The 26902-nt window shown below is 44.4% G+C and overlaps 1 protein-coding gene across 1 annotated transcript in view; it reads left to right on the forward strand.

The window, feature by feature from the left end:
* Positions 1-26902, forward strand: part of FGD4 (FYVE, RhoGEF and PH domain containing 4) — a 494296-nt gene that overhangs the window by 341248 nt on the left and 126146 nt on the right. Inside the window, 1 exon segment of the mRNA XM_029600028.1 lies at positions 15635-15724. Coding sequence (XP_029455888.1) covers positions 15635-15724 — 90 coding nt within the window.

The raw sequence follows: 26902 nt of genomic DNA on the forward strand, positions 1-26902 counted from the left end.
CTGTGTTCAAATTACAAGGCAAAGATGCTCTGGTAATGAGTTACAAAAGATTGGGCCTGTTACTCAATATACCATTTCTCAAGTCTCAGCAAGTTGCACTAAACACAATGATGGAGCGTTTAAAAGGTCCCCCTGAGATGATCTGAGTGTATGTGTGGGATTATAAATGTGTAACATGGCATTAATACTCGGAAAGGTAATGTTGCTCAGAAGTTTGTCATCATAGATCCCTTATCTTTAATTCACCATTCAATAAGTAGCTAGCTAGTGCAGCTCACACGGCATCAGTGTAACATGAGCCCTTAGAATCCTAACAAAATCCGGGCAGCTGAGTTCTGTAAAATATGAAGTGCTCTCAGAGCATTAGCTGGAATCCCATATATGCTGAGTTGCAATAATCCAGAGCCTGAAGCACTGTCTGAAATTCAGTTGCGTCTAATAAGGGCTTGAGCTTATGCAATAAATGCAGTTTAAAAAATCCAGCCTTGACTACAGATTTCACATAATCACACATTGACAAATTTGAATCTAGTGTGACCCACAAACTTTTACATGCAGCTAATGGATATTTTACAGGCCTCAAAACTTTCCTTTAGTAGTGACTTCATTAATTTACCTACCAGTGAGGTCAAACTAACAGTCCTATAATTACAGACCACTTCCCTATTTCTACTTTTATTAAGAGGGTGCATCTCCCCTTTTCCAGTCCTCTGGAACCATTACTGTTTCCAAAGAGTGACTGAACAGAACTGTCAGAGTAGCTAACAGATTTTCTCTGGGATCCCTTAATATTCTATGATGTGTGCAACCTCCTGGTCAAATTGCATGTTTCAATGAATCTCTAAGTGAATAGAAGCTGACACAATTTCTTCATGGTACAAAGTTAAACACAAAATGTTATAACAGTCCAAAAGCAAAGGAAATGGTCTAATAAGCAAAACTAAAAAAATGTCCTCCTATTACTATATCGCTGTCTATAAATAAACATTATCAAGTATGACATGATCAAAAATAATATTAAGGACCCTCATACAATGGGCAATAGTAGTCAGTTGCTCACTTGACAGATAGCTTTGATGTCAAGCTATAATCATTGGTCCTTATAACTGATGATTTTTAATACTTGCACATAAAAAAAAATATATATATATATATATAGCTCCCCTTGTAATTTTCTGCATCAGGGAGGTATTTCAAACTTCTCTCCAGAGACAGTTTCTGCAAGCAACAGAAAAACACAGCGGTATTTGAACAAATTTCTCCTGCGAATGCTCCAGTCACTGAATGCCACATATGGGACAGCATAACTGGTTCATATTACATCACTTGTTAGAGGAAGAAAACAAAATACACTTCTCTCACTGGCACTTCTACCAGTCTAGTCATCTTATTGCATTTTTTAATACAAAATTACTATTTAATGTTTTTAACAATTAAAAATAATAAAATAGTGAATATGACATGCATAAATTTGGATACCTTTCTAGTTTCATTACTACGGTACTTTGCTTAAAAAATTAATAGGACCCAAAAAGTTGATTGACTCTTAAGCCGAATCATTAGAATTCACTGCATTGTTTTTTCATCTGATAACTGTAAAGGAGAAGGAGGCCAGTGGCTTCAATAGGTGTCCCCTAGGCAAGAGATTCATGTCCAATACGGATCCCTATGATAGATTTTGCCTGTAGGCCAACCACAACGTTCACAATTACTATGACCCTTAGGGGGCCTCATTCCTGGCTTGAATTCATGGGAAAACACTTCGGGATTTGTAAGTCCAGCCCATTGATAACCGCATTGGAGGCATCAGAATTGAGGGACCCAGGAGCTGCATTGACCACTGATAATGCATCAACATTGGGAAGGCATCGAGCCACCTCAACAGCAAGGTCTAAGCAGGACTGAGAGAATGGACTATTATGTCTCCTCTCACATGCCGGAAATCAATACATGTTAGATATAAAGATGATGAAGATGATAGAGTGTACCTTCATACGATGCAAACCTGTAAGGTTCTGCTATCGTGTCTGTGAGCCACAAACCGGCTTCTAATCATTAGGTACCTCTATGGGATGGTTAATTTGTGTTATAATCCACGAGTATTGCACTTATCTCATGCTCACACAGTCCGTCTCGAACCGCCGACACCGGGGTGTTTCGGAGCGGAAGCTCCTTCTTCAAGGGCAGTGCTTGTGCTGGGAGAGACTGCTAAGACATTGTGGAAATCTACATAACATAAAAAACATACCATAGCATTCATCCTTAAATTATTGACTGTTTATGTCACTTAATGCGGTCACTATGAAGCTGGAAGGATACATACTTGCAATCGCGGCAGTTTCTGTGTTGTGGACTCGACGTTAGTAATGCGATCAGTAATGCTCCGCTATAAAATGCATATAAGAAAGACACTTTTTGACGCTGTATTATTGTTGGAGACAATGCTGCCTTGTAAATGGTGGAACGGATAAAGCCGGCATATCTCGACATACGATACTTACTATATTTTTTGACGGCTGTCTCTGAGCGGCTCCTTTTACTAACGCGGAAAGCCGCTCTGATGCTGCCATATTTAAAGGGGATTCCTCCGAATCAAAATCATGACGTTTGGGGCGGTGCTTCTGACGTCAGAGCTGCGGTTACATTATTGTTGTGGCTGAATCAAATCATTGTGATTTGAACAATAATACAGCGTCAAAAAGTGTCTTTCTTATATGCATTTTATAGCGGAGCATTACTGATCGCATTACTAACGTCGAGTCCACAACACAGAAACTGCCGCGATTGCAAGTATGTATCCTTCCAGCTTCATAGTGACCGCATTAAGTGACATAAACAGTCAATAATTTAAGGATGAATGCTATGGTATGTTTTTTATGTTATGTAGATTTCCACAATGTCTTAGCAGTCTCTCCCAGCACAAGCACTGCCCTTGAAGAAGGAGCTTCCGCTCCGAAACACCCCGGTGTCGGCGGTTCGAGACGGACTGTGTGAGCATGAGATAAGTGCAATACTCGTGGATTATAACACAAATTAACCATCCCATAGAGGTACCTAATGATTAGAAGCCGGTTTGTGGCTCACAGACACGATAGCAGAACCTTACAGGTTTGCATCGTATGAAGGTACACTCTATCATCTTCATCATCTTTATATCTAACATGTATTGATTTCCTGTATTAAGTATCATGTTGTAGATATTGGGTCCTATATTTTAGTACAGTCCTCTCACATGCCAGCATCATGGAGTTCCAGTGTCGTGCATCAGGTGAAGGCCAAGAAGCATCAGCATCCATCTCCATTGATGCACTATTCTGGGAGTTAGGATATTCTGGTGGAAGCCTTTAATCTCCAAAATTCATTCCCGCAGAGAGGAGAGCTCTTACTCTGTGCCATCCCAGGAATTGCATCGGTCTCCAAGGGTCAAAGTGTCAGCCACCAATACTCTTTTGATATCCAAGTAGACACGGCCTCCCCTCCTTTCACGCAGGTCATGTTGAGATTGGCAATTTTTGAGGAGGAGTTGAATGGAAAAATCCAGGAGGCCCTAGATCAGAAGATGCAGAGCATCGGTGTGTTAGCAAGGATGGCATCAGTGTATGTGTGCAGATGGATGTCCAGCCGATACTGAAATCCCTGTTGAGGCCTGGCAATTCCTAGAGGGGAATCAACAGTAGCTACCACTGCACCAGGGGTGATTTTCAACCCATCAGTGCTCTTTTCTCTGAGGTCTTGTCTGCTAGTCAGGTGAGATCCATATTAACGCCCCTGACCTATTAGTTGGGCTCAGACTTGGAATATTCCTGTGGGTACGGCTTTCAATCTGAAGACTTCTCTGATCAGGAAAGGTCAACAGGTCTCCCCTTTGACCCCTCCACAGGAAAAGATAAAATCTCCTGAGAACCTCTCCTTTGCCGGTGGATGCCATTACATTTATGTGCAAAAGTTGGAAGAGTCCAGAATGAAGATCCTTCTCCAATTTGTGGAGTCCCCTATGGATATCATAGCAGTTCTCATCCATGAGATCCTTCAGGAGGTGCAGATGAGGATGTGGGAGAATCCCTTCTCTGTGGTTTCAGTGAACAAGAAAGTGGACATGATATGAATGTATGTAATGTGCTTTGAAGTGCCTGAACGACTGAATACAAATGAAATGAAATAAATATCATGTCTTGAAAGCTCCAGGATTCGAGAAGCAGCAGTTGTTGCACCAGTCAGTGGTGGTTTTTCAAGGAGCTATGCTCAGTACCCATATAGCATCCTATCATCTCTTCATGAGCTACTATATGCAAGACATTTAAAGAGTGTGAAAAAGGCAGCAGAGCAGCTTCCTCAGAAGCAGTGTGACAGTTTTGAAATGCTGGTGGACAAGGGCATGGAAATTGGGAAACATATGGTATAGTCAAACTTTGATGTTTTTGAGACAGCATCAAGAGTCTCTGTAGTGGATATTGGCACCCACAGGCTCATCTACCTGCAGGCCTCATACCTTTCACCTGATATCCAGGAAAGACTCGCTGACATACCTTGCAGCTGAGAATTTTTTGGAGATAAGTTCAACGAAGCGGTAACTCAGATTACAAATCACTGTATGATGCGTCAGACTCTCTCCACTGCCATTCCAGACCCACCATCCTCTGCTAGAAAGTACCTGTGTAAAGCACAGAGGAGACATTTCTATCAACCAAGGAGATGTTTTCCTCCACCCCTTTAGTCCTTTCAACAGAAGAGTTCCTCATGCTCACCCTCAGCAAAGGGCCTCCAAAGCCACAATCAGCACTTCAGCCAAAACCTAGTACAGGATTTTGACTGGATCATAAAAAGCATAGCCGAGAACTCAGTACTCATACCTGAGGAATTTCCTGTCAGAGGCAGACTAAAGTTTTACATAAACCGTTGGCCCAAGATAACTTTGGACATTTGGGTCCTCAGCTTAATACGAAAAGGAATAGACTACCCTTAAGACATCCCTCAAAACTGCTATCTGAAACCCACATGGTTAGTGTCTCAGCATCAGGAATTGGAATCAATGGAGCTCTCCTCCTTCTTAGAGGTTGATGCAGTCATGTCTGCTCCACCAGGGAAAAGAGGACGGGGATTTTACTCCAGGCATTTCCTGATCTCAAATAAGTCAGGGGGACTTCGTCCCAGGCTAGGCCTAAGGGCATTAAACAAGTTCCTAAAAAGGGAAAAGTTCAAGATGGTTTCTCTTGGCACCTTGATTCCTCAAAAAAGGAAAATGACTGTGCTTTCTAGATATAAAAGCTGCTTACACCCACATAGAGAGATTTCCAGGTCACAGAAAATATTTGATTTCTTAAAAAATGGCGTGGGCCATCCATTGCTCCTACCATGTGACAGGGGCCGACCAATGGCATTGGTAGCCCCTATCACATGAGTAAGGGCAAAGGGCCACCAGCGCCATTTTGATTACTGGCAGCCGAATGCCTGAGAGGGGGAGATCGCTCCCAGGACCTCCGCTGGACCACCAGGGACTTTTGGCATGTCTTGGGGGGGGGGGTCAGGAGGGTGGGGGTTGTAATTAATTACATTTTCTTTTTTATATTTGCTCTATAAGACGCACAGACATTTTCCCCCCACTTTTGGGGGGGGGGGGGGAAGTGCATCTTATGGAGCAGAAAATACGATATATCCGAAGCAGAAAGCCTGCGAGGGAATCAGTTGGACCGTTAGATGAGCGAGGGGTTAAAGGGGCACTTAGAGAAGATAAGGCCAACGCGGAAAGATTAAATGGTTTCTTTGCTTCAGCTTTTATTGAAGAGGATGTTGGGGAGATACCCGTTCCGGAGGAGGTTTTCTTGGGTAATGATTCAGAAGAACTGAACCAAATCACGGTGAGCCTATAAGATGTGCTAGGTCTGATTGACAAACTGAAGAGTAGTAAATTACCTCGACCAGATGGTATACACCCCAGGGTTCTGAAGGAACTAAAAAATGAAATTTCAGATCTATTAGTTAAAATTTGTAAGCTATCATTAAAATCATCCATTGTACCTGAAGACTGGAGGGGGTGGCTAATGTAATCCCAATATTTAAAAAGGGCTCCAGGAGCGATCTGGGAAACTACAGACCAGTTAGCATGACGTCAGTGCTAGGAAAAGTAGTGGAAAGTGTTCTAAAGATCAAAATCACAGAACATACAGAAAGACATGGCTTTACCCAAGGCAAGTCGTGCCTCATAAATCTGCTTCACTTTTTTGAAGGGGTTAATAAACATGTAGATATAGGTGAACTGGTGCATGTAGTGTATTTGGATTTTCAGAAGGCATTTGACAAAGTTCCTCATGAGAGGCTTCTAAGAAAAGTAGAAAGTCATGGGATAGGTGGCGATATCCTTTCGTGTATTACAAATTGGTTAAAAGACAGGAAACAGAGTATAGGATTAAATGGACAATTTTCTCAGTGGTAAAGGGTTTACAGTGGAGTGCCTCAAGGATCTGTACTAGGACCCGTGCTTTTCAATATATTTATAAATGATCGCAGAGGTCAATGCAGCTCCTGGGTCCCTCAATTCTGATGCCTCCAATGCGGTTATCAATGGGCTGGACTTACAAATCCTGAAGTGTTTTTCCATGAATTCAAGCCAGGAATGAAGCCCACTAAGGGTCATAGTAATTGTGAACGTTGTGGTTGGCCTACAAGCAAATTATGCATCTATCATAGGGATCCATATTGGACATGAATCTCTTGAATAGGGAACACCTATTGAAGCCACTGGCCTCCTCCTCGCTTGTTCTGAGCCCTTTTGACCCTCCAGCTCCGCTGGTTCTCCAGATGACACCTTGTTGGGGTAAATCCGTCTCGTCTGTCTCTGTTCTCATCATTGGAGTTTCATCTCGGCTGGATTCCCTTCCTGCACTTGTCCCGCTTTCCGAGTGGTCCATGACCAGCTTTTCCAGGTTGTGGAGGGCACGCAGTGGGACAGGATGGTCCGTGACCAGCCCATTGGGTCCGCCCGTGTCTGTGAGCTGAGTAGGGCACCCTGAGAGACAGTGCTTATGTCTGAATCTTCCATGCTCCTTGTCTCTTCCAGAGTCTTCCAAGCTCTTCGTCTCATCTAGAGTCTTCTATGTCACAAGGCCTTCGTCTGCCCTCGTCCTCAGTCCAGCCTGCTGCTTCTTGCCGATACCTAGCGGCAGGTCCGAAAGGGCTGGGAACGGTCGGAGGACTGTTCAGTAACCAACATTGCGTTGTTGGCCTTCCAGAAGCATACAGGTCCAGGAGAGGGCAGACCTTCAGTCTTCACCCATGCTTGGACACGCCTTGCCTACCTTGGTGCTGCCCTGGAGTCTTCTGGGGTTGTGCCAAGGCCCAAGGACACACAATCCCCTCAAGATGGGACCGCTCTCCTAGCGTTCCCAGAACAGAATGCAAGGCCTCCTAAAGCCCTAACAGAATAGAATGCAAGGTCTCCTAAGGCCCTAACGGAACACCAGGTACTTGTAGCCTGGATTGCTCATTGTTGGAAACAGGATGCTGGGCTTGATGGACCCTTAGTCTGACCCAGTATGGCAATTTCTTATGTTCTTATATCCTATGTTCTTAACTAGGCTCACATGTTTTTGCCCTAAACTGGGGCCAAGGTCTATTGTATGTATATCTTCTAAATCTTTTTGTCACAGACATTGTTGAAACTCAGAAGAGATCAAGGGACTATGATGCTCATAGTGCCCTTTTGGCCAAAACAGATTAGTTTCCACTCCTGTGGGAGGTATGAATCAGAAATTCAGTCAGCCTGGAGAATTCTCCAACTCTCATCACTCAGGATCAGGAGCTGTTGCATTAACCCAACATCAGGTGCCTGTCCTTCGCAGCCTGGATGTTGAGAATGTAGCTCTGCAACCTTTGAACCTTTGAGGATGTCTCATGTTCTTGTGACTTCCAGGAAGGACTACATGAAGTCCTATGGATCAAAGTAGAGGAGGTTTGTGAGAGAAAGGCCCTAGATCCTTTCTCCTGTTCGATACCAAAACTGCTTTATTATGTTCTACATTTTTTAGAGTCAGGTCTTAAGGCAAACCTAAACTGAGTTAGTCTTATTGCAGTTATCACTTTCCATCACCATATAAAAGGTAGATCTATCTCTGCATAGCCTTTAGTTGTTTTAATCAAGGCTTGCTTCACTTGAAGTCTCCTATCAGGCCTTAATTTACTATTGACTCAGCTGATGAAAGCTCCCTTATAAACTCTTGTGAGCTGAAGGTCATATTTTTTCATGGCAGTCACTGTGACCTACAGAATCAGGGAGCTCCAGGCCTTAGTTACTTATACCTTATACCAAGTTGTTGTTTTTTTCACAATAGGGTGTTTCTGTGCATACATCCTGCTTAAGGTAGTGTCAGACTTCCACCTTAACTGGTCAGTCATCCTTGCAACATTTTTCTCAAGCCACATTTTCACATATGTGACCAAATGCTACACAGTTTGGACTTAAGAGAGCCTTGACCTTCTGTTTGGACCAGACGTAAGCTTTTAAAAAGTCCACTCAGCTTTTTGTCTTTTGACACCAACCAACCCAAAATTGTAGTTGCCAAATGCACTGTTTCAAATTGGCTAGCAGATTGCATCTCCTTCTGTTATGCCAGATAGGCCTGAATCTGATGGGCTATTTCAAGGCTCATTGTGTCAGCCATGGCAGCATTGATAGCCCATATCTAAGATAAGGTTCCATGAAGGAAATCTGCAGGGCTGCAATATGGAGTTCTGTCCATACATTCACTTTGTACTATTGCTTGTACAGGGACTCCTAGAGCGACAGGTTTGGCCAGTCTGTCCTGGGGAGCCTCTTTGAAGTGTAGAAAACTCCATCCCCCTAGGGCCTGTCATGTTTGGTTCTTGGCTACCCTCTATAAAAAATAAATAAATAAATAAATAAAGAGAGAGACAAAATTTGCTTCTTGGTGCTATTATTGCAACTATTGTCTGCAACATCTGTGCATTCTGCTTTGCTCTCTGGAATGTAGTGTAACATTAATAACACTGTTATTCTGGTATCTACTGTGTGCTGACTAATGTGTGCTGAGTAAGTGTGTGTGTCTGACTGTCTGTGTGTGTGTGTGTGTGTGTGTGTGTGTGTGTCCTTGTATTTCCTCAAGTAGGAAGGACACCACATTAGGTTTTCACTGGAGGATCCTGTCAGGATGGGCCCAGAGCCTGGGAGATGCTAACTTTGTGTTTTGGTTCTTTTTTTTTTTCCACACTTGCACTGATTGTACCCATAACAGCACTGTTCTGGGGTTTTCCCCTTTTTTGTTTGGGGCAGTCTGTAGCTAGGGATTCCTAATGAGTGAAAATTTGTCATCCTGCTTGTTTTCAGAAAAAGCAGGGTTACTTACTTATAACAGGCATTCTTCCCCTTGGAAGTTGGTTTCTCCAAGTTTAAGCTCAATTGTAGACTGAAGGGGTCATTGCATGGGGACACAAAAGTAAGGCATGCTCTACATACCCAGTAGGGCATGCTCAAAATTTCTATAAACTTTGAAATCAAAATTAGATACTATGCTCCTGATGATGATGATGATATCTATATGCGAGGACTGAAATCCTGCTGTTCTCTGAGAGCACCTGTACAGGTAAGCAACTCTGCTTTCATCACCTTTCATCAATTTAAAAAGTGTACTGTAAAACAATTGTTTAAGATTCTTAAACTGTTGTACTGTTCACTTTGAGACCAGCTGTGTCTGGTACAGTATTACAGATAACCTCATATGGGTAGAATGCAATCCAGTTGCTTCAGGCAAAGTCTTTAAAGTAATTTGTGATGATATGGACAGTACAGATTGGTCAGCACTGAGGTACTTGATTCTGTTCCTCATAGAACTGCTCTTGGAGATTCAGGAAGAATGCAGGAAAGTTTTTGAAAGACTTTCAGAAATAATGATTTAAACCAGTGCCAATTTAGTTATTACAGGTTCAGTATTACTAATCAGGTTTCTATAGTAATGAGATGCATGTACACACTCTGAAACACATTTACAGTGTACTAAAAAAAAGCATATGGAGTGCAAATAGTTGACACTGTAGAGCACATGCTAAGTGTAGGTAAATATACTGGAAATTGTTAAGTTTGGTGATCCATGGGCTACTCCTGTGGACCACCGCACTCACCTCCCTGGCTTGCTCCTCCTGCCTGCTCCCAACATGCTGTCCGAGCTACATGCAGTGGCCTGCAATTCTCTGACGTAACAAGATACCATCAACTCCTCACACAGCCCAACGCCACCAGCCCCACCTGACACACCTCTCCCTAGGCATGCACGCGCCCAACCTCTGTTAATTTAAAGGGCTAGAAGCGGAAAATGCCCCACAACACTGAATGGTGATATCACTACTAAAGCTCTATAAAGGGCTCACTCGCTCCTGCTCGTATCACCTCAGCAACAGGTTCCCCTACTCCTCCAGTGGTGTGTGCTGCTCCACCGTCTTATCTTCAGTTCCACCGTCTTGCCTTCAGTTCTCCTTGACTGACTGGCTGCTCCTTGCCTGACCAACCCACCTGACCATCCCTTCTTCCCTTTTGGATGGATACTCGGCTTAATAGCCTGATCTCGGATATGCTTGCCTGCTACCAGAGATGCTTGACTGCTGCCTGCCACTGACCACTGCCTGCCACTGGATTTGCTGCCCACCGCCTGCCCCTGACCATTGCCCAGACCTTGGGTTAGTCTGACCTCCGTCTGCTTCGACCCAGCTACACTAGGATGACCACCTCCACCATCAGTAGAGGCCCCCACCTAAAATCCTGGTATCCAAAAGCTCAATCCGAGGGGAATGAAGGCTGGTATAGGCAAAGCTCCAGCTGGGCCTCTGCTTCATTTGGGTCCACATGCTGATGGTGGGAACCTACAGGGCTCCACCCTGCAGGTTGCGCCAATCCTGTCTCTGTCCAAGGTCCACTAGCGCAGCAAAAATACACATTATTTTATGTATTGACATCTATCTACTGGACTGTATACTGAAATTTGAATACTTGTGGAGACAGATATTAAATCCATTTAGGAAGCTAACTTAGTTTTGGCATATTTAACCTCTTATCCAGCTAAAATCTAGCCAGATAAAGAGGAATTCTAGGGGCGTAACTGGGAGGAGCTACTTATCCAGCTAACTTATGCCTGGATTTTCTAAGGTCACAGACCTTAGAGAATCCGGAGGTAACGGGGCAGGGGTGCTATTGGTGGTGCTATTGGGCGCGCTACTGGCAGCGAACAGGGTTCTTACCTTTTTGCAGCCAGCGATGTTTCCCCCGCGTCCGCCCCGGTGCCGCCCCAACTCCTCCTCTTCCGGTGCTGACGCCGCCCCGATTTAGCTATCGCATGCGAAAAGGGACTTCGCGTGGAAGAGAGTGGACAGTGGAGTGCCTCAGGGATCTGTATTGGGACCCATACTTTTCAATATATTTATAAATGATCTGGAAAGAAATACGACGAGTGAGATAATCAAATTTGCAGATGACACAATTGTTCAGAGTAGTTAAATCACAAGCAGATTGTGATAAATTGCAAGAAGACCTTGTGAGACTGGAAAATTGGGCATCCAAATGGCAGATGAAATTTAATGTGGATAAGCGCAAGGTGATGCATATAGGGAAAAATAACCCATGCTATAATTACACAATGTTGGGTTCCATATTAGGTGCTACAACCCAAGAAAGAGATCTAGGCATCATAGTGGATAACACATTGAAATCTTCGGTTCAGTGTGCTGCGGCAGTCAAAAAAGCAAACAGAATGTTGGGAATTATTAGAAAGGGAATGGTGAATCAAACGGAAAATGTCATAATGCCTCTGTATCGCTCCATGGTGAGACCGCACCTTGAATACTGTGTACAATTCTGGTCGCCGCATCTCAAAAAAGATATAATTGCGATGGAGAAGGTACAGAGAAGGGCTACCAAAATGATAAGAGGAATGGAACAGCTCCCCTATGAGGAAAGACTAAAGAGGTTAGGACTTTTCAGCTTGGAGAAGAGACGGCTGAGGGGGGATATGATAGAGATGTTTAAAATTATGAGAGGTCTAGAACGGGTAGATGTGAATCGGTTATTTACTCTTTCGGATAGTAGAAAGACTAGGAGGCACTCCATGAAGTTAGCATTGGGCACATTTAAAACTAATCGGAGAAAGTTCTTTTTTACTCAACGCACAATTAAACTCTGGAATTTGTTGCCAGAGGATGTAGTTAGTGCAGTTAGTATAGTGGTGTTTAAAAAAGGATTGGATAAGTTCTTGGAGGAGAAAGTCCATTACCTGCTATTAAGTTCACTTAGAGAATAGCCACTGCCATTAGCAATGGTTACATGGAATAGACTTAGTTTTTGGGTACTTGCCAGGTTCTTATGGCCTGGATTGGCCACTGTTGGAAATAGGATGCTGGGCTTGATGGACCCTTGGTCTGACCCAGTATGGCATGTTCTTATGTGTGCGATCCCATTAGAAAATGACCCCCTTAGCCAGGTAAGTTGCAATATTCAAACTTATACGGCTTAGGTATCTGGCTAACCTTAGACCTGCTATTGAGCAGGTCATATCTGGATAAGGAAAAGGAAAGGGTAAGAAATGAATCTTATCTCTGGCTAACTCCGACACAAACCTCACTTAATTCCACTATACGTAGTTGTTACCATGACTACTCCACTTGCTGCTTCTTCCTTCCTTTTCTTTAATTTTTAGTAGTTTTAACATTATTTTGTTTGTTAATTTATATAATTTTATGTATGTAATTTTTCTACTCTTATTTTTTCATTTGTTTTGTCTTTTATTGTAAACTGTTTTGTTCAATACTTTATTGCTAAATGGTATATAAATTGTTTTAAATAAGTATAAAGTTTATTTATTTATCTGTGTATATTCAGTGGTATGGCTACACCACTGAATATCCCAGCTAAGTTAGCTGGATAAGTCTTATCCTGGCTAACTTACAAACAGAACAATCCTAGAGCGAGGCTCTGTCGCTGACGTACAGTGATAACTTAAAATGAATAATTCTGTTTTCTAATAATTTAAATGTTGTTAATCACCTTCACAACTTGGAGTATATTTTTTTAGTTGATTTAAATCATCCCTTTAAATAATATATCAAAGGAGTTGGAGGCGGGTTTCATGTTATGTAGGTGCCCGGCACCACTACTTAGTGGTTATAATCATCAACCATCCTCCTCCTCCTTAAGATGTTTTTTTTAGAAATTTTTTTGTGTTGCGTATGCTAGTCCCGATAGCCTAAGATTCTTCCGTGGCAATAGTATACAATTGATTTATGTGCGTGCTACACGCTGTGTGCTCTATGAAACTGAGAAAGGTATTCAAAAAGAGAAAAGATTAGACTTCCCCGGTTTGTGTTGGTGTGTAGTGGCGTGACGTGCGTACGTTCATACGCTTTCGCTGACTTGGGGGCCCGTCAATTTGGGCGCTCAAGCCAGCGAAGCGTATGAACGTACGCCGTGACGTCACGCACGCCTGTTCATACGCTTTCGCTGGCTTGAGCGCCCGTACACTACGGGCGTGCGTTCGTCCATCTTCGCTGGCGGGGGCCGCTGGAAGCCGCTTTCGCCGCCGGCTGCCCCCGGGAGGCAGGGGAGCCGCGGTGCGCGCCTCCGGAGGAGGGCAGAGAGGGCTGAAAGAAAGAAAAAGTAAGTTTACTTTGGTTACACTTATTCACAATACTTTACATGTCGAGTCGCTTTTCGCCTGCCTTGCTTCGGGAGGAGGGGATTTTAGGTTTTTAGGTTTTCTTTTGGTTAAAGTTGGGATCCACTTCCTGGTACCTGTCATTTGAAATGACATTTGAAATGACAGGTACCAGCGCACCCAGGATACTGTATAGGCGCTGCTTCATGGACTCACGTTGGACGCGGCTTGCATTTGCATGCCATTTAAATAGAGTATCGAGCGGTATGTGATCCGAACTGTGCGTGCGGCAAACGTGGGTGCGCCCGGCCCTAACGCACCTCTTTGTACCGCACCTTACAGTATCGGCCTGATAGCCAGGTATGTTTGAATATTCACCTCATGATGTTTCACCCTGTCATATATGCTGAATATATAGCTGATATAGATTACTGTTTGAGGTATTCACTCTTCATTTATGAAAATGAGAGGTAACATAAAAGTAGAGCATGCAGAAGAAAATTAATGAATTCTGGAAAAAAAAAAATAAAACCAAATATCCAAAAATTCTATGTGGATGTGAAAACGTTTTTGATAAGTCTTTCACATAAAACACTCCAAGTTCTTTAAATTTGTGCAATTCTCCCATCAATTTATAATCATCTCACACCCAAAAACTCAACCCAAAAAATAAAGAAAGGATATTGCCCAGAATTCACCACCATTTCCATCAGGTCTTTTGAAGAAAAACATCTCTTAAGACTTCTTATAAGCTAGTTGATGTCAGTTTCTGGGAAAAATCACAAACCTCCACATGAGCCATGTTTCATTTCATGAAGATATTCTCATTCTTCGTAAATCATCAAACCCAGCAATCTTTCTTTTTCTTGTCCTTAAACATTTCAAAACAACTCCCCAACAAACTAGATTTTTCAGCTGCTAATAACTTGGACCCTACGTTTTTGTTCTTTTTGGTATTTTGCCTCTGTTTCTTCTCCCCAAGGTTTTGAGTTATGAAAACCAATATTTTAGATTTCTTGTCCTAGTTTCTTGGGCTCATTATTTCTTAGCAAGTCAGGCTCTGAGAGCAATTTTCAAAAGTCATTTACCCACATAAAAGGGCTTTTTAAAAATTCCTCACACTATATGTGGATAATAATACATGAGTTTTGCTACAATACATATATTTTTCACTACACTGTAGTGGAGATGTTCCAGGGCATAGTTAGGTTAGTGGGGAAAAAAAACAGTTTTGGCTTTTCAAAACAAGGCACATTGTTTTGGTCAGAAAAAAGTATCCGCAGAAAAAGAAGGTGCATATCTCAGCAAGTACATTTATCTTGGGCAGTTTTCAAATGAAAAGTATGTGAGTACTTTCTCTTTGAAAAGTAGTGCAAAAGCCACATGGAAGAGTACCAGCAAACTTTGCTCCTGCTTGCACGCTTTAAAATTGCCATCATCATGTCGAAGGAGTAGACAGATATTTAGGAATGATGTTCAAAGCATCAGAAATAAAAGGGGACATTTTCATGATTTAATATTGCTGTGAATTGAGTTCTTTAAGAAATGGTAATAATTGGAGTAGTGATGATCAAACTTTTGTTAGGTGGCTGTTGTAGGCATGCTATTTAATGTGGTTCAGTGGTAAGAGCTGTTGCTTAATTGACTCATTTACAAAGATTTAATTGAGCTTTCTAGAACTATTTTTGGATATGCTGTAGTTTCCTCACAAAAAATGTAATTTTGTTCCTGTAGAAATGATAAGAAAATAATTTATCATATGTAGATATTCATATATCATACATTTATTTTAAATATCTAGTATGTATCCTGTTTTGTCAGATGTCTTCACTAGAGCAAAAAGACTATTAAATGGAAAGGTTATCTCACAGTGACTGCAATTTGAATGTCACAGCCAGCATGATATCAGTTGAAAGGAAATCTTTATTGCCTGTTGAATATGTCAACATCACATAGCTGTGTAGAAATCTTCCATTCTGTTATATTTTCAGGAAACAAATGAACAGAAGCTTCATAAAATAGCCAATGAGCTTTTGCAGACCGAAAGAGCCTACGTCAACCGACTTAATCTTTTGGCCCAGGTGAATTTTTTTTGTACTTGCTTTGTATTTGAACAATTTTAACTTGTGCTTGTTTGCCAAATCTTTTTAATACATTAAATAAATGTTCATTGTCTGACTTTTATGGCTGTAGGGTCAGCTAGCAAGAGCATAAGACAACTTTATTTTTAGCTGCATGTCTTTGTTTTTTCCCAAAAAAAATGAAATAACTTTTCAGAACTCTTGATCTGTTTCCTAGAGTGCACTGATCACATTCAGGTGCCTATTTTATACATATCAAAGAAGAACTGATGAAACAAGGCTTTATAACATTTTCTATGACAGTTATTATTGTACTCTTTTTTTTTTTTCTGTAGATACAATTTGTTGCTTCATCCCTTTGAAGACCAACTCAGTGTAGAAGGGCCCTGATTTGTGTCCCAGATCAGGTCTTCGCACCCTGGGTTGAGTAGATATGCTACAGAGGCAAGTCCACAGCCTCTGGGTAGAGAGGAAGTCATAGTCACTATTAAGGATGACACCTGGTAGCTAGATTTAGAGGCCATGTACAGGGTTTAGGAAGGAGCCTTGGAGAATGGCTCATGATCTCAGGACCATTCCTGCAATGACCAGACTAGGAAAAGTGGGACAATGGGTCTATTAAAATTGGTGAAAAATCCTCAAATAGTTGAAAATTAAGGTTTATGACATCAGGATTCTGATTTGAGCTGTAGGAGAAAGGAAGTAGTAATAGTAGAAAATACTGGGCCAAAAACAAACCTCGCAGCATCAAATGGTGCATCCTGGCAACAGTTGATAGCACAGTCTATTTTACTGCAATGGTTTATATGTTCTTAAATTATGAGGTTATCAGTACTTTATTTTAGGGAGAGTAGGCAGGATTGCAACTTGAATTTGGTTGTATAGTTTGTAAGTATTTTTAATATATTTCATCAGCAGTAGGGTTAGTAATTGTTCATTCAAAGAAAAAAGCTGCTAATTTTCATTTGAATGTGGTTCTGATGTATTTCTTTGATCCTGTGGCAGTTTACAAAGTAATCTTAACACCAGTGCATAAGCATCTGTTTCCTTTCTTCACTTAATTCCCATTGCTCATTCATTTTCTGTCAGCTAGTGCTGGTCATCAGCAGGGACAATAGAAACTGCAGAGGTACCAGGGCAACTTTTACTCCTTTTTTGGAAATTTTGCCTTTTTTTTTTTTGGTGGAACTTATATATTATCATAGTGTCACGTATTCTACTTGAATATAAATTCCTGAGACATTGAATCTGCTGAAATTTTTATAAAAGTTTTTGCAGAAAACTGGTAGAACTTTGTGCCCATAGTCTAATTTTGTACAGCTGAGGCTCAGTTCACAAATCCAAAATCCTTAGTTCAGAATTCCCTAATCTGTTCTAGTGACCCCAAGGCCAGTCAGTTTTTCAGGATATCCACATTGACTATGTATGATACCCAGTATATGCTAACTTGTAATCATTGTGAATAACTTGAAAGCTTGATTAGCTGTGGGGTCATCAGGACAGGTTTGGGAAGCCCTGCTTCACTGATATCTATCAGTGCTCCAAGGGAAGAAATGGGCATGTAAAATGTGACACGGTTATAGATTGCCATAAATGCAAGCACCTTGATGGCCCCTGAAGCAGGCAGGTAATCCTGCTGGTAGTCATTTATACTTGGCAATAGTGATCACAACATTATCAAATTTGACTTAATTTGAGGGAGTGCACCAAAGAAATCTACTGCGACAGTATTTAACTTTCAAAAAGGTGACTATAATAAAATGAGGAAAATGGTTGGGGAAAAAACTGAAAGGATCAATTACAAAAGTTAAGAATTTAGTTTAGGCATGGATGTTTATTTTATTGTACTTATGTTTATTCTTAATTATTAATGTTTAACTTATTGTAAACTGTCATGATTGAAAACCAGAATGGCGGTATATAAAAGTTTTTAAATAAATAAAATAAATGTTTAAAAATACCATCTTTGAATCCTAGACCAGATGTATTTCATGCATTAGAAAAGGTGGAAGAAAGGCTAAACTACTACCGGCATGGTTAAAAGGTGAGATAAGAGAGGCTATAATATCTAAAAGAACATCTTTCAAGAAATGGAAAAAGTATCCGAATAAAGAAAACAGGAAACAGCATAAACATTGGCAAGTCAGATGCAAAACATTGATAAGGAAGGCAAAGAGAGAATTTGAAAAGAAGCTTGCCATGGAAGCAAAAATTCATAATAAAAACCTTTTTCAGACACATTTAAGGTAAAAAGCCTGCAAGGAAATCAGTTGGACTATTAGATGATCAAGGGATAAAAGGGGCACTTAGGGATGACAAAAGCCATAGCAGAGGGACTAAATGAATTCTTTGCTTCAGTATTCACTGAGGAAAATATAAGAGATATACCCATGCCAGAAATGATATTCAAAGATGATGATTCAGAGGAACTGAAACAAATCTCAGTGAACCTGGAAAATGTCGTAGGGCAAATTGACAAACTAAAGAATAGCAGGTCACCTGGACCAGATAGTATACATCTCAGATTGCTGAAGAACTGAGAAATGAAATTGTGGACCTGCTATTGGAAATTTGTAAACTATCAGTAACATCGTCTCTGGCAGCAGTTCTCAACCGGTGTGTGGCGACACACAGTGTGTCACACACTTCCTGGTCTCCCACTGCTCTTCCCTCCCTCTCCTCCATCCCAGTGAGACACAGATGGTTCTTTGACAAACACTGCTGCAGTTCCTGCCAGGCATCAGTATGTTTAAGCCTGGAAGAGAATGGCAGCAGTGTTCGTGGAAGCCGGCAACAGCAATATGACTTTTTCTTCTTCTCGCTCCTGTGGCCCAGAAGAGGAAGTGATGTTCAACAGGTGTGCAGGAAGAAGAAAGGGCCATGCTGCTGCTGCCACCCCTGTAGAGATCAAGTGACCCAAGTGTTAGGATTTGTGGGTATGTGGGCCCCTGGGCCGAGTTGAAAGATGGTACCACCCACGGGGAGGATCCCCATGAGCCTCACCATTGGGAGGAGAGATCTCAACTGTGAGATGTGTAGAGCAACAGGTGCTGGAGAGAGATGAGAGGGGAGAGGAAGCTAGAAAGAGTGACCACAGGTGGTGGAGTCACGGAACGTCAGCGCAGGGAGTTGACATTAGTACTAGCTTGAGAGTCCTTGAACTTTATTAGAGAAGTAGAGTGACACTGCCTGCGGAGCGGGGAGTGTGGCAGAAAGACACCCAGGTGCTAGGGAGCCCCAGGGTCTGTGAAGTTGGGTATACCCACGGAGAAGTCCTCTGTAGTGATGATACGGCAATGGTCCACAGAGTGGGGTACACCGGTGAGGATCCTCAGTGGAGAAGATACGGCAATGGTCCGCAGAGCGGGGTATACCGGTGAGGGTCCTCAGTAGTGATGGTATAGCAAGAGTCTGCAGAGCGGGGTACACCGAAGAGGGTTCCTCAGTAGCAAAGTGAAAGTTCCAGAGAAGGCCCCGGGGAATGGAGCAGACAGAAGTCCTAGGCGGAAGGCCCTCCGAGGAGTGGATAGCCAGAGACAGGAAGGGCCCCTGAGGAGCGGGTACCCGGACTGTCTCATGCCACGGAGCAGGAGCTGGAACAAGTGTCTGTAGGAAGCGAAGTGGATTCAGCAATGAGGGAACTCGTTGCCAAGTCTTAGGTAGGCAGGGCCAGTCGGCTTAAGAGTCCTTGAAGAATGACGTTATCCGAGGGGGACGTCCCCAGCGTTCCCACCATGACATTTATTTATTTATTTGAGATTTTTATATACCGACATTAGTGCAAAACATCATACCGGTTTACATTGTAACATGCATAAGACTGGCCAGGTAGCGCGTGCCTAAGGGACTCAGAGGGCAAGATGGCAGTCGGCAGCATCCACGTCATCCAGTGGGGCCTGGGAATCAGGGCATGTAGGCCGGCGATAGCTGGCGGAGGCCGCGAGTTGACCCAGAGGAGTCAGGTAGTCAAGCAAGAGGTGAGCAACAGTGGTCGCAGCCGTCTGCGACCGGGCATAACACCAAGGCTCCCTTTACATCCTGCGATCGCAGAAGCACTTCCATCTCCTTTCTGAGGCAGTCCACCGCCGTAGACCAGGGGCAGCTGATCACCAGATTTCCCCAACAGCCGTGAAGAGGGAAATCCCTGCAGCCGCATTCTCAGCTAACTTCCCCTTTGCACTGTGATGATCGCAGCACAGAAAACATCTGAGTTCAGCCTTCATAGCGCTGCAGGGCTGGAGGAGTCACTCCTGCTGTAGTTCCCAGACTGTCATGACTCTGCTTTAATAGCACACTGGCTGCCCTTCTGAGTTGCCCAATACAGTTCAAGGATGCCTCATGCTGCAGCTGCCATGTTTGCTGGGAGGGGGAGGTGAGTAAGTGAGACAGAAGTGATCCAGCATGTGTGTAAGTGTGTGAGAGAATGTGTGAAGAGAGAGAAGGCATATATTAGAGAAAGAGAGACTGGCCAGGGAGGTGACTGGTGTGTGTGTGTGTAAGAGAGAGAGAGATTGTCAAGGAGGTGAGTGGTGTGTGTGTGTGAGAGAAAGAGAGACAGGCCAGGGAGGTGACACGTGTGTGTGTGTGTGTGTGTGTGTGTGTGTGTGAGAGAGAGAGAAAGAGAGGTTGGTCAGGGAGGTGACTGGTGTGTGTGAGAGACAGAAACTGTGTATGTTTGAGATAGTCTGGTCGTGGGCCCTAAGGAAGTAGACCATGAAGACAGAGCTTCAGCAGCCATTGCTGCTTCTGATATGTGCTATTCTCCTGCAAAGGAAAGGAGGATAATTGCTGGAGAGGGTAAGTAAAGGTGACTAAGTTTATTTTTCTTGATTGACTGTGTCTGCTGTTTGAAATATTTTATCCGTATTTGGAACATGTTAAATATTTTTTTATAAATTTTTAATGATTGAATGTTATTCTATTTATCAGTTGTTTTGAAACATTTATTCTATATATTAGTATAGCTTTAGAATTATTATTTTATATTTCTTGAGGAATGTATAAATAGAAATGTGCAGACAAAAACTGAACTGGAAACAACAAGAAGCCAGAATGAGTGTATGCAATGTTACAATGGAAAAACAAAATCATTAACTTTATGGTCACTAAATTCTGTATTTGATGAGGGTCTGTCTGTGACCCAGATAAGAGTATTCTGCAGGCTTGTAGTTTCTCTGTAGGGATCTATAGCAGCTTGGTTTGTTCTGTTTTCGTAATAGAAGATGTATTGGTGTTTAAGGCTTGGTTAAATATTTGAAATGTTACCTTTTCATAGATAGGGTTATTACTATTTCAGTGTGTTCCGTAATACAGGTGTAACTTTGTACACATTTGTTTGTGTGCATTATTGCAGGTCCTGGGAGAATGTTAGGTGCTGTATTTAAGTTTCTCACAGGACAAGCAGGATGGTTGTCCTCACAAATGGGTGACATCGAGGATGGAGCCCACCACGGAAAACTTCTGTCAAAGTTTAAACAGAACTTTGACTGGCCCCTACTGGGCATGCCCAGCAAGGCACTGACCCTGCAGCCAGCAGGGGTCTCCCTTCAGTCTTCTTTTTTCCGCGCAGCAGTTGCCACGCGGTGAAAGGAGCTCTCTAACCACGTTCCTGACAGGAATCTGGAAATTAATTTCCTAAGAAAATTTGCCCCTCAGGGGTCTCCCTTCGACAAATTTTTTAGTCATCTTTCGGAACCCGGTAAGTTTTTTTGCCTTCTTCCATCGACTACCGTCGATTTTGGCCCTCGAGGCCTGTTGGCACTTACCGATCCCCAGCCTAAATTTTGGCTTCCAGCCATGGCAACGGGGTTCCACCGTTGTCCGGATTGTACCCGGACTATGTCCATCACAGACCCCCACAGGGTTTGTGTAATGTGTTTGGGTAGTGAGCATGATGTCCTGACTTGCACCAAATGTGCCTTAATGACACCCAAGGGTCGCAAAGCCAGGATGGAGAAGATGGGGCTCCTCTTCCATGCACCCACCCCAACGCCATCGATAGCATCGACGTCATCGGAACCGGCACCGTCGAAGTTGTACCATCATCGCCAACCCTCCGGTGACCGTCCGCCATCGATCGCTTCTCGGCCGTCGACTCCCGTCCCTTCCCCGGATGGGCGAGGGGATCGGAAAGAAAAGCATCGCCATCGACGGCACAAGTCTCGGCCTGTCGAGGATCCACAGCCATCGACCTCTGTTCAAGCCGAGCCACCGACAAAGAAGCCGCGAACAGACCGGACACCCTCCACGTCTCGTTCGCCGGCATCGAGGAAACCCTCACCCTCCCGGGGTGCGGGGGCCGTGATCCCACCGGTTACGGTGGTACTTCCGGCCCTGCCTCAGCCTCCCTCTCCCGTTGAGCCGGGTATAGTTACCCCTGGTCTCCGGGCAGAACTGGACCGGCTGGTCCAGGAGGCCATCGAGAAAGCGATGAAGAAATTACAACCTCCATCGGCACCGTCTCCGGCACCGGTTCCAGTGCCGCCCCCAGCACCGACACCGGCACCGGCTTCGCCACCGAGGAGGGAACCGACCACCGAGCCGTTGGTACAAGCGTTAGCACTGCTACTCAGCCGTATGGAGGCGCTCATGACGGCCCGTCCATCGGTGATTCCAGTGCCATCGACAACACCACCGTCTCCGACTGGATTCTCATCGGCAGGAGAAACACCGTTTCGGATTCCCCCTTCCGGGGTGGTTCCATCGGTACCTCCTGGCATATCTCCACCGATATATCCTTCGGCTCCATCGATTCCGCGCCAGGCACCGATTCCATCAGCAGCACCGAAGCCATCGATGCCATTTCTGATTCCACCTACGGCACCGATTCCACCTCGGTTTCCATCGATGCCTTCAGAACCTCAGCCAGGTCCATCGGGGCTACAAGCCCCACATGATCCCTATGATACCTGGGGTGATGATGATGATACATCTTCTGACACAGATTTGCCTTCGCCGCCATCTCCTACAGAGAGTAGAAAAAGATCTCCTCCTGAGGATCTCTCTTTCATTAATTTTGTAAAAGAGATGTCAGAAGTTGTACCTTTTCAGTTACAATCTGAAGCTGATGATAGACACCAGATGATGGAACTACTTCAATTTCTGGATGCTCCAAAAATCATCGCTTCCATCCCTATACACCAGGTGTTTTTGGATCTGCTCAAGAAAAACTGGGAATCTCCTTCATCGGTGTCTCCAGTTAATAAGAAAGCTGACTCCACATACCTTGTCCAGTCAGCACCAGGTTTCCAAAAGCCTCAACTGGATCATCGCTCTGTTGTAGTTGAGTCTGCGCAGAAGAAGGCCAAGCGTCTTAAGCCACACTCTTCTACCCCACCTACCAGGGACAACAAGTTCCTGGATAGTGTGGGACGAAAAGTGTACCATGGAGCTATGTTGATTTCACGCATAGCTTCATATCAGCTCTATATGACTCAATACAACAGAGCTATCCTTAAGCAGATGCAAGACTACGCTGACACGTTACCGGACCAGTACCAACCGCAACTTCAAGCCCTTCTTCACAAGGGATTTGAGGCAGGGAAGCACGAGATTAGGACCGCCTACGATATATTCGATGCTTCCACGAAGGTTTCAGCCACAGCCATCTCAGCCAGACGTTGGGCTTGGTTAAAGTCATCCAACCTTCACCCAGAGGTCCAAGATCGTCTTGCTGATTTACCCTGCTTAGGCGACAATTTGTTTGGAGAACAAATTCAACAGATTGTGGCAGAGTTAAAAGACCACCATGAGACGTTGAAACAACTCTCGTCTATCCCACCTGAGGTGACCTCCAAGCAACCGCAAAAGAAGGACTCTAAAAAGTCGTTCTTTCGACCACGTCGCTACTACCCTCCGTCAACTAGGGCTCGTCCTGTACGGTCCTCTAACAGGCCTCAGCCTCATCAGCCGCGAAAGCAAAGGCCTACTGTAGCCCCACCTCCTGGGCCTGCGGCGGGCCTTTGACTTCCCTGTATTGAGCACAAGCCAACTCCCTCTTCCACACATCCCTGTGGGAGGTCGTCTGTACCACTTCTTACACCGTTGGAAACAGATCACCTCAGATCAGTGGGTGCTAGCAATTATCGCACAGGGTTACCACCTCAACTTTATAACACTTCCGCCAGACTCCCCGCCCCTTCAGGCATGGAGTCTAACCAGCCATTTGACTCAATTACAACAAGAAGTATTCCTTCTTCTACAATCAAATGCTATAGAACCCGTCCCTCCTTGTCAACAAGGGAAAGGATTCTATTCCAGATACTTCCTAATACCAAAGAAATCAGGGGGACTTCGTCCAATTCTGGACCTTCGAGCCCTCAACAAGTATCTGCAAAAAGAAAAGTTCAAGATGGTAACCCTGGGCGCCTTGCTCCCTCTGTTGCAAAAGGGGGATTGGCTGTGCTCTCTCGACCTCAAGGACGCTTATACCCACATTGCGATAACGCAATCTCATCGCAAGTATCTGCGTTTTCTGATAGGCCACGACCATTATCAATACCGGGTACTGCCTTTCGGTCTGGCATCTGCTCCACGAGTCTTTACCAAGTGTCTCGTAGTACTAGCAGCATTTCTCAGGAAGGAAGGTGTCCACGTCTACCCCTATCTGGACGATTGGCTCATCAGGGCCTCTACCCCTCAGTTTGCTCAATCCTCCCTAAAATTGACAATTCACACACTCCTTTCCTTAGGGTTTCTTGTCAATTACGAGAAATCTTGCTTGGTCCCATCTCAGACCTTATCCTTCATTGGGGCAGACTTGGACACCTTACAGGCAAAAGCCTACCTTCCAATTCAACGAGTCCACACTCTCATGTCCTTAGCTCGCCAGCTCCAGTCGCAACACACTGCCACGGCTCGCCAGTTCCTCATTCTCCTAGGACACATGGCATCCTCGGTTCAAGTCACTCCCATGACCCGACTAGCCATGAGAGTAACGCAATGGACTCTACGACACCAATGGATTCAAGCTTTTCAGCCTCTGTCCTCCATAGTCACAGTCACACAGGCGCTACGCCTATCCTTAACCTGGTGGACGACTCGGGTCAACCTCCTTCAGGGCTTACCCTTTCTTCCACCGGATCCGCAAGTAATCCTAACCACCGACGCTTCTCACATCGGTTGGGGAGCCCATGTGGACGACTTCCAAACCCAAGGGTTATGGTCCAAAGAGGAAGCCGAACACCAGATCAATTTCCTGGAACTTCGAGCAATCCGCTATGCGCTCCGAACTTTCAAAGATCATCTATTCCATCAGATAATCTTAATCCAGACGGACAACCAAGTGGCCATGTGGTACATAAACAAGCAGGGAGGCACAGGCTCCTTCCTTCTGTGTCAGGAAGCTGCGCAGATCTGGGCGGAAGCCCTCTCCCACTCCATGTACCTCAGGGCCACTTACTTGCCGGGAGTAGACAATGTATTGGCAGACCAGCTGAGCCGTGTCTTCCAACCACACGAGTGGTCACTCGATCCTCTGGTAGCGACCTCTCTGTTTCACAAGTGGGGTTCTCCCCGCATAGACCTCTTTGCGTCCCCTCAGAACCACAAAGTGGACGATTACTGCTCTCTCATTCGGAGCCAGCACTCTCGGCCGAGGGATGCATTCTCCCTCAAGTGGACAACCGGTCTACTCTATGCATTCCCTCCACTTCCTCTTGTGTCAAAGACTCTCGTGAAGCTACGCCAGGACGGAGGAACCATGATCCTGATAGCACCTTACTGGCCACGCCAAGTATGGTTTCCAATACTCCAGGATCTCTCCATCCGCAGGCACATTCCTCTGGGAATGGACCCGCATCTTCTCACTCAAAACCACGGATGCCTCCTCCATCCCAACCTCCAAGCCTTGTCCCTGACGGCATGGATGTTGAAAGGTTAGTCCTTCAACCATTTCACCTTTCGGATTCAGTTTCTCGGGTCCTGATAGCTTCACGAAAGCCTTCCACAAGAAAGTCTTACTCATACAAATGGAAAAGGTACACATCATGGTGCACTTCTCAGTCCCTTGATCCCCTTTCCTGTCCACTCTCCAAATTCTTGGACTATTTATGGCATCTCTCTGAATCAGATCTTAAAACCTCTTCTATCAGAATGCATGTCAGTGCGGTAGCCGCCTTCCATAAAGGTATTGGGGGTACTCCTATTTCAGTACAACCCCTAGTAACACGCTTTCTTAAGGGCTTACTCCATCTGAAGCCACCCTTACGTCCTCCGGCCCCATCTTGGGACCTTAATCTGGTTCTTGGTCGTCTTATGAAACCACCTTTCGAACCTCTGCACTCCTGTGAATTGAAGTATCTCACATGGAAAGTATTATTCCTGTTGGCTATTACTTCAGCTCGCAGGGTTAGTGAGTTACAGGCCTTAGTCACCTATCCGCCTTACACTAAACTCCTGCAGGACAGGGCGGTACTCCGCACTCACCCTAAATTTTTACCCAAGGTAGTTTCTGAATTTCATATCAATCAATCCATCATACTACCTATCTTTTTTCCCAGGCCCCATTCCAACTCTGGGGAACAGACTCTGCATACCCTAGATTGTAAACGAGCTCTAGCGTTTTATCTAGACCGTACAGTTGCTCACAGAAAGAGCACTCAATTGTTTGTCTCCTTCCATCCTAACAAGTTAGGACAACCTGTGGGTAAGCAGGCTCTTTCCTCCTGGTTGGTGGACTGCATTTCCTTCTGTTATCAGCAAGCTGGCATTCCTTTCCAAGACCGTGTCAAAGCACACTCTGTGAGGGCCATGGCGACTTCAGTAGCACACCTTCGATCGGTGCCGCTTCCTGACATCTGCAGGGCTGCAACCTGGAGTTCTCTCCATACCTTTGCAGCCCACTATTGTTTGGACAAGGCTGGAAGACAGGACTCCATCTTCGGCCAATCTGTCTTGCGTAACCTTTTTCCAACATGATGTACCAACACCCTTCCACCTTCCCAGTAGGGTGCGGATGCCCTTTCCCAAATTCCACCCCAGTTGTTGTGCCTGTTGCACGTCGTTGGGTGCATTTGGTGCAAGCCAGGACATCCTCAGCTCGGTACTCACCCATTTGTGAGGACAACCATCCTGCTTGTCCTGTGAGAAAGCAAATGTTGCTTACCTGATGTAACAGGTGTTCTCACAGGACAGCAGGATGTTAGTCCTCACGAAACCCGCCCGCCACCCCGCGGTGTT

Source organism: Rhinatrema bivittatum, chromosome 4, assembly GCF_901001135.1.
Source record: "Rhinatrema bivittatum chromosome 4, aRhiBiv1.1, whole genome shotgun sequence".
NCBI lineage: Eukaryota > Metazoa > Chordata > Amphibia > Gymnophiona > Rhinatrematidae > Rhinatrema > Rhinatrema bivittatum.